We start from the raw sequence: 8,632 nt of genomic DNA on the forward strand, positions 1-8,632 counted from the left end.
TTTTTTTTTTTTTTTTTTTTTTTTTTTTAAAGAGAGAGAGAGAGAGAGAGAGAGAATTTCAATATTTATTTTCAGTTTTCGGCAGACACAACATCTTTGTTTGTATGTGGTGCTGAGGATCGAACCCGGGCCGCACGCATGCCAGGCGAGCACGCTACCGCTTGAGCCACATCCCCAGCCCGACTTGGATTTTCTTATCAGTACCAAAGTGCTGCTAGGGCCAGTGGTACACACTTATAATCCCAGTGACTCTGGAGTCTGAGGCAGGAGGATCACAAGTGCAAGACCTGTCTCAGGAACTTAGCAATGCCCTAAGCAACTTTGCAAGACTATGTCTCAAAATAAAAGATAAAAATGGTTGGGGATGTGACTCAGTAATTAAAGCCCTGGGTACCAACCCCCAGTACCCCAAACCCAAAACAAACCAAACCAAACCAAACCAAACCAAACCACCAAAGTGCTTTAAAAAAAAAAAAAACTAATTATATGGGTAATACATGACTTCCCTTCGGTGAACTGAAAGAAAATTCTCTTTTAAGAACATTATCAGACTGCAAAAACAGACAACAAAAGCAAAACTATGGGAGTGAATCAAATTAAGAATCTTCTGTTGGGGCTGGGGATGTGGCTCAAGCGGTAGCACGCTCGCCTGGCATTCGTGTGGCCCGGGTTCGATCCTCAGCACCATATACAAACAAAGATGTTGTATACGCCAAAAACTAAAAAAAAAAAAAATATTAAAAAAAATTCTCTCTCTCTCTCTCTCTCTCACTCTTTCTTTAAAAAAAAAAAAAGAATCTTCTGCACAGCACACTGAACAACAGATTAAAAAAATAACACACAGATTGATAGAAAATATTTGCCAATCATTTATCAGATAAATATACAAGAAACTCAAACTACTCATTAAAAACAAAATAACTCTTATTAAAAAATGGGCAAAGCTAGGGGTTTAGTTCAGCGGTAGAACATTTGCCTCGCATGTATGAGGTTCTGGGTTCAAACGCCTACACCATATACATACACACAAAGGTAAAGACTTGACCAGCCATTTTTCAAACCAAGACATATAAATGGTTGACAAATATATGTGAAAAAATGCTCAACATCTCTAAGCAACAGGGAAATGCAAATTAAAACCACTATGACATATCACATCTGTTAAATTATGTATTATCAAAAGGATGAAAGTAAGCACTGGCAAGGAAGTGAAGAAAAGGGAACCCTTATACACTACTGATGGGAATGTAAATTAGTATCGCCATTATGAAAAATAACATGGAGGTTCTTCAAAACTAAAAGTAAGCTAGACATGGTGGAGCACACCTGTAATCCCAGCAGCTCAGGAGGCTTGAGGCAGGAGGACCGTGAGTTCAAAGACAGCCTCAGCTAATTAGCATATCTCAAAATAAAAAAATAAAAAGGGCTGAAGATGTTAAGTTCCCCTAGGTTCAATCCCTAGTCCCAACAAACAAACAAACAAAAACCACAACAAAAAACTAAAAATAGAAGTACCATTTCTGGGTATTTACCCCAAGGATTTGAAATCAGTCTGCACTCCCACATGTATTGCGATATTATTCATAAAAGCCAAGACACGGAATCAACCTATGTGTCTATCAATGATGAATGAATAAAGAAAATATGGTACATATACACAATAGAATATTATTCAGCCCTAAGAAGGAAACTGTCATTTGCAACAACATGGATAAACCTGGAGGACATGATCTCTAAAAATATACCAGGCACAGAGACAAATATTGTATAATCTCACTTATATGCAGAATCTTAAAAAGTTGATTTCACTAGAAGTAAAGACTAGAATGGTGGTTACCGGAGGCTATGGGGCAAGGAGGTAAGATGTTAGTAAAGGGGTACAAAGTTTGTTAGAAGGATTAAATTCTAGTGATCTATTAAAAAGCATAGTAACTATCGTTAATAATAAAGTAGTTATATATTTAAAAATAGCTAAGAGAGGATTTTAAGTGTTTACACCATGAAGAATTTATAAATATCTGAAGTAATGAATGTGTTAATTAGCCTGATTTGATTATTTCACAATATATGCATATATTGAAACATCATATTTGATACTCCATAAATATATAATTATTATTTGTCAATGAAGCTATGTAAACACAAACAATTTTTTAAAAGAATATAACCAATGAATTGTAAAATATCAGTCACATAAAAATCAAAGTCAGGGCTGGGGTTGTAGCTTAGCAGTACAGGGCTCATCTAGCACGTGTGAGGCCCTGGGTTCAATCCTCAGCACCTCTTAAAAACAAATAAATAAAATAAAGATGTTGTGTCCAGTTATAACTAAAAAATACATATTAAAAAAATTTTTTAAAAATCAGTCAATAAGAGTGCATGCGGCCCGGGTTCGATCCTCAGCACCACATACAAACAAAGATGTTGTGTCCGCCGAAAACTAAAACAATAAATAAAAAATTCTCTCTCCCTCTCCGTCTCTCTCTCTAAAAAAAAAAAAAAAAAAAATCAGTCAATAAAAAGATGGAAATCCCTGTATATAGAACAGGTTTTCTATTGGTTATCAAATATGCATAGCATAGGTATTCCCTGTTTAAAGCAAACACAATGTATGAAAATGTGAGTAAAAAAAGATAAGGAGAAATAATTTAAAACAAATGATCCCTTCTTTCTTTTTGGTCCTAGGGATTGAATCCAGGGATGTTTAATCACTGAGCCACATTCTCAGCCCTTGTTATATTTTATTTTATTGAGGGGAGGGGGCCAGGGATTGAACTCAGAGGCACTTGGCCACTGAGCCATATCCCCAGCCCTATTTAGAGAGAGGGTCTCACTGAGTTGTTTAGCACCTCACTGTCACTGAGGCTGGCTTTGAACTTGTGATCCTCCTGTCTTAGCCTCCCAAGCTGGTGGGATTACGGGAATGTACCACCATGCCTGGCCCTTCCTAAATTACTTAGGGCCTGGATAAATTACTGGGGCTGGATTTGAAGTCTGGATCCTCCTGCCTCCACCTTCTTTGCCACTGGGATTACAGGGTGTGCCACTAGGCCCAGTATCCTTTCTAATTTCTCTGTTTAAAATAACTCTTTGTTTGTGTGTGTGTGTGATGCTGGGGATTAAACCCAGGGCCTTGTGCATGCATGACAAGCAGTCTATCTTTTCTAAGTGCAAAAATTTCATTTATATGCAAGCTTTTCAAGAAATACAAAATAAGTATTTGCCAACATTAAGCAGATTACATGATCCAGATTTTTTCTGATCATTTTCCCATGTAGAACAGGATTGGTATTTACCTAGTTCAATGTTTATTAGATACGTGAACTCATTACTTCTGAGAAATGGCATTCAGTCTTGTTTGAACAACTTATTCTGAGAATAAAATTTGATTTGAGTACTTCAAAAAATGTAAATCAAGCCAGGTGTGGTGGTGTACTTCTGTAATTCCAGCAACTCTGGACGTTGATACAGGAGGATCCCAAGTTCAAAGCCAGTCTCAACAACTTAGCAAGGCCCTAAGCAACATAGTGAGACCCTGTTACAAAATGGCAAATAAAAGGGTTGGAAATGTAGCTCAGTGGTTAAACGTCATTGGGTTCAATTCCCAATACTTGTATGTATATATACATATATAAATAAAATAAAAATAAGGAGATAAATAAATAAAAATAAAAATCAAGAATATTTTAGAAACAGTTCTTTGAATTAGCAGTACTATTTTTAGAATGGTTGAAACTTCTTTGCGTAATATTATTCCCAATTATGAACTTGTATTCTTAGACAATATCTTAAAATATTTTAATAAAAGAATTCTGACTGGGTTGGGGATGTGGCTCAAGCGGTAGCACGCTCGCCTGGCATGCGTGCGGCCCGGGTTCGATCCTCAGCACCACATACAAACAAAGATGTTGTGTCCGCCGAAAACTAAAATAAATAAATAAATATTAAAAAAAAAAAAAAAAGAATTCTGACTTATTTGCTGGGTTTTTTTTAATGTATGTATGTATGCAGTCAAAGAAAACAAAATTATTGAGCATACACAAATCACTAGGTTAAGTTCCCTGGAAGCAATAAGGATTTGGGAAAAAGCATACTCCTGTAGTAGATCTTCCAAGTGAGTTGTGGAAATACACATAAATATAAAAAGCAGTTGTAATAAATTGGAGGCTCTACTTTTTTCCTTTTTAGAATAAACCCAATTAAATTAACTTAAAAATCTGGCAACTTTCAAACATTCCCGGTAGAAAACTAAATTATTACAACCCCAATTGAAGACACCTTGGTAATATTTATCAAAATTATAAATGCATATATACTTTGTGGTAGTTTTAAAGTGTGATCATAAATTCTTTCTTATTCTTCCTTTAAGAGACAGACCCTGAGTTCACTGTAGGCCAAGCTTAGTGATTACTTTCTAATAAAAGAAGAAAGCAGAAGTTACAGTATGTGACTTCTGAGATTGCATCATAAAAAGCACTATGGCTTCTGCCTTGTTCTCTCAGAAAACTCATTATGTGAAAAACCAGTAGCCATGTTTTCCAGGTCCCTCAGATAGCTCTACATAAAGGCTCACATGGCAAGGAACTAAGGACATCTGCCAACATCCAGGAAGAAACTGAAGCTTCAGTAGCCAAAAGAATGAATCATCTTTTAAGTGAACTTACCACTCTTAGTCAAGTCTGCAGATAAATGCCACCTGGCTAACGGCTTGACCCTGACTTCATAAGACCTCTTAAGATGGAATCATCCAGCTAAGCCCCTGTCAGATTCCTGTTGCCCCTAGAAACTCTGCTAGTACACAACAAAAAGGATGGAGAAACTCACCTCAAGGCCAAATCCTCCCCTACCACTTGTATTTCTAAATAAACTTTTACAGAAACACAGTCTTGCTCCTTTATTTTCATATTATTCATGACTATTTTCCTGCTATGACAGCAGAGTCAAATACATAGTTGTGTGCTATCTGGTCCTTTAGAGAAAAAGTTCACTCACCCTAGACTAAAATCATGAAAATTACCCTGTGTCAGTAAGGACAGAGATGGTAATAAGAACCTCTTTTTAATTATACTGTGATGGGGATTACCATTACAGTTAATTCTTCTAGTAGAGGTGATAATTAGCAACAAATAGATAAATGGTAGAAAGGAAAAAGGGGAGGAGAAACAAAAGAGTGGACAAAAAAAGATTTTTTTTTTTAGTGGTACTGGGGATTGAACCCAGTGGCATTCTACCACTCAGTTATTTTCCTAGCATAGACCTTCCTCACACCCAGTGCTTTTTTCTTTTCTTTTTTTTTGGATACTGAGGATTGAACCTAGGGGTGCTTTATCACTGAGCAACATCCCCAGCCCTTTTTATTCTCATTTTGAGATAGGATCTTGCTAAACTGTTGAACCTGACTTTGAACTTAGAATCCCCTTGCCTAACTACCCCGAGTTGCTGAGATCACAGGCATTTACCACCATACTCAACTACCCCAGGCTCCTTTTTATTTTGGGACAAGGTCTCATTAAATTCCTGAGGTTGGCCTTAAACTTGTGATCCTCTTGCCTCAGCCTCCCAAATTGCACAAATGTGCACCAACATACCTGACTCAAACAAAAGATTTTCAAGGTAGATGTCCAGGACCTAACTGCATGATAAATATTACAGATATATGCAATGGGACAATGATTCTGACTCTGAATGGGGGCCAGTGAACTCTGTTCTTCCTCCTCCAGCCTACCTGTTCTGCCAGCCAGGCAATGTGCTTGACTTCCTTGCTGCCTCCTGCAGTACTGGTTGCACCAAGCATGGCATTAAGCTCAGCCAACACCTGTGGGAGGAGAGCCATTATGTTGGTGTGGATAGCTATGAACCAGGAGTGTGCTGTGGCTGTATCCTTGCAGCGGAGGATCAACGTGTTCCTGCTATCAGGAGAATGTAGCTCTATCAATCTGTGTAGAAATAGAAAAGAAAAATGTGAGTCAAGTCAGAAGTCATCAAACCTACCAGTTTACCATGCGTAACTCCAAATTTATTTATATATTCCTCAAAGAGAGACACTTTCTCTTAATTTCCTAGAGTACAATTTCAGAGAAAACTACACATGGGAAGATAATCACCAGAAAGACTATTGGATCTACTGTAGTATGTTATAGTAAAGGAGCTAAGACAAAGGAATCTATTAGGGTCTTTAGTAGAACACCTCTTGTCTAAGAAATGTAAAGCATGCTTGTTGAATGTCATACATACATTTGTAAATAAAGATGTGGTATTTTAAATTACTTAGATAATTCTGGTATAAGGTATTGCCAGGTATTTCTAGAAACGCAACAACTGACAAATAACAAGATAAAATTACCACTAACACTATGTGAAAAAAGAAAAAGAGAAATTAACAGAAGAACATGAAAATTTGTAATTATATATTGGTGTCTGGGTAACATCATATGATTAAATCATCTACTGAGTCTTGGCAGAAAAAATATTTAAGAGATTGTAAACACTATAGCTATTCTGCATAGTTAATGCTTTAACTGAGAACAATCTATATGTCAAAAGTAACTTTTAGAAATTAACTAAAAAACTGTTTTAATGTGTTCTGTGTTCTAATAGTAAATACACATACACCTTTCAAAATGGAAAAATGGAAAGCTATTAGGAGTGTTGCCCCTGGTGGGCTAGAAATTTACAAACTACCAGTGACCAAGGAGAGATCTTTATTTGCTGCCTTGAAACACTGTCATCAGATTCTGCACCACCTGTCAAAGATAAGCAATTTACATATACACTATGATTTCTGCCTTGAAGCTGGAATTTCTCTTTTGCCAAATTTTTAACCCCTTCACAATTCCAAATATTTTAAGCTGCTATACTTTATATGGTAAACATTCATTCTCATTTGAACTCTGGTTGGTTTATCCTCTCTTAAATAAACATTTATTGATCCCCTACTATATGGTAGATACTGTACTAGACACTGGTCTTAGAGCAACCATGTCAAATAAGTAACTAAACAAATAAACAAATAAAAGCAAAACAGCATATAATACTATAATAATAGAACACTGCACTAAAGGGGAGTGTCATCTCTGTTTTAATCATTGTATTGAGTTAATAATTACTATGAAAAACTGCTCAAATAGTAATTAAAGTAGCTAAGCTTATTTTAGGGTAAACTTACTTAATGACAAGTAGTTATCCATAAAATACAATGCTAGTTTATTAGATAACATTAGACTATAAGCTAAAAGCAAGGTATTTTATATTTTACTACTTATATTAATCTTTTTAAAAAATATTTTTTAGTTGTAGGTGGATACAATACCTTAATTTTATTTATTTGTTTTTATGTGGTACTGAGGATTGAACCCAGTGCCTCACATGTGCTAGGCAAGTGCTCTACCACTGAGCCACAACCCCAGCCCTACTTATACCAATCTTTTTTTTTTTTTAGTTGTAGATGGACACAATACCTTTATTTATTTATTTATTTATTTTTATGGGGGGGGGGTGTTGAGGATCAAACTCAGTGCCTCACATATGCTAGGCAAGCATTCTACCACTGAGCAACAGCCCCAGCTTGACTTATACTAATCTTAAAAAGAAAAGTGGGGTGGGGTTGTAGCTAGTGGCAGAACACGTGCCTAGCATGTGTGTGGCACTGGGTTCAATCCTTAGCACCACATTAATAAATAAACAAATAAATAAATGTGAAAAGTATTTCTAAAACTTCCTACATAAGATGGCAATGAAGCATGTACAACTAACTATTCTACTCCTTCCTGAAATCCAATTAAAAACAACAGCAAAAGGGGATTACCTTTTAATCACATTTTTTGTTTGTTTTTGTACTGGAAATAGAACCCAGGTGCACTTTACCAATTAGCTATATCCCCAGTTCATTTTATTTTTTATTTTGAGACAGGGTCTCACTAAGTTGCAAAGCTTCATTTCAAATTTGGGATCTTTCTGCCTCAGCCTCCTGAGTCTCTTATAATCAATTTTAATTTTATTTTTAATCAACATGTAATAATTGTTTGGCTGGGCATGGTGGTGCATGCCTATAATCTCACAGACTCAGGAGGCTGAGGCAGGAGGATCACAAATTCAAGGCAAACCTCAACAACTTAGCAAAACCCTGTCTCAAAATAAAAAAATTAAATAAGAGCTGTAGATGTAGCTCAGTGGTAGAGCATCCCTGGGTTTAATCTCTAGTATCACACACATACACACACACACAAAAGTCCAATTTACAGGATACGATGTGATGTTTCAATACACATACCTTATATAATGAGCCAATCATGGTAAATAGCATATTCATCACCTCAACCATTTATTGTTTCTTTCAAAAGCCTTTCCTCTAGCTATTTTGACATATCCATTATTGACTACAGTCACTCTATGTGCAACAGAACACCAGAACTTATTCCTCCATGTAACTCTAACTTTGTATCTGTTTACCTACCTCTCCAGCTTCTGGTAATCATTATTCGACTCTCTAATTTTATGAGATAAACTTTCTTAGATTACACTAATGAGATCATGCATTGTCTGTGCCTGGCTTACTTTACTTTACATAATGAAATCCAGGTCCAACTATGGTGTCACAAATTACAATCAATTTCATTTTTTTTTTTTTTTTTTT

The 8,632-nt window shown here is 36.0% G+C and overlaps 1 protein-coding gene across 1 annotated transcript in view; it reads right to left on the reverse strand.

The window, feature by feature from the left end:
* Nucleotides 1-8,632, reverse strand: part of Sntb2 (syntrophin beta 2) — a 90,158-nt gene that overhangs the window by 27,303 nt on the left and 54,223 nt on the right. The window contains exon 4 of the mRNA XM_015496311.2: nt 5,726-5,936. Within this exon, the coding sequence (XP_015351797.1) occupies nt 5,726-5,936 (211 nt within the window). The remainder of the gene's footprint in view (nt 1-5,725; nt 5,937-8,632) is intronic.

Source organism: Marmota marmota, unplaced genomic scaffold (genome assembly GCF_001458135.2).
Source record: "Marmota marmota marmota unplaced genomic scaffold, marMar, whole genome shotgun sequence".
Taxonomy (NCBI): Eukaryota; Metazoa; Chordata; class Mammalia; order Rodentia; family Sciuridae; genus Marmota; species Marmota marmota.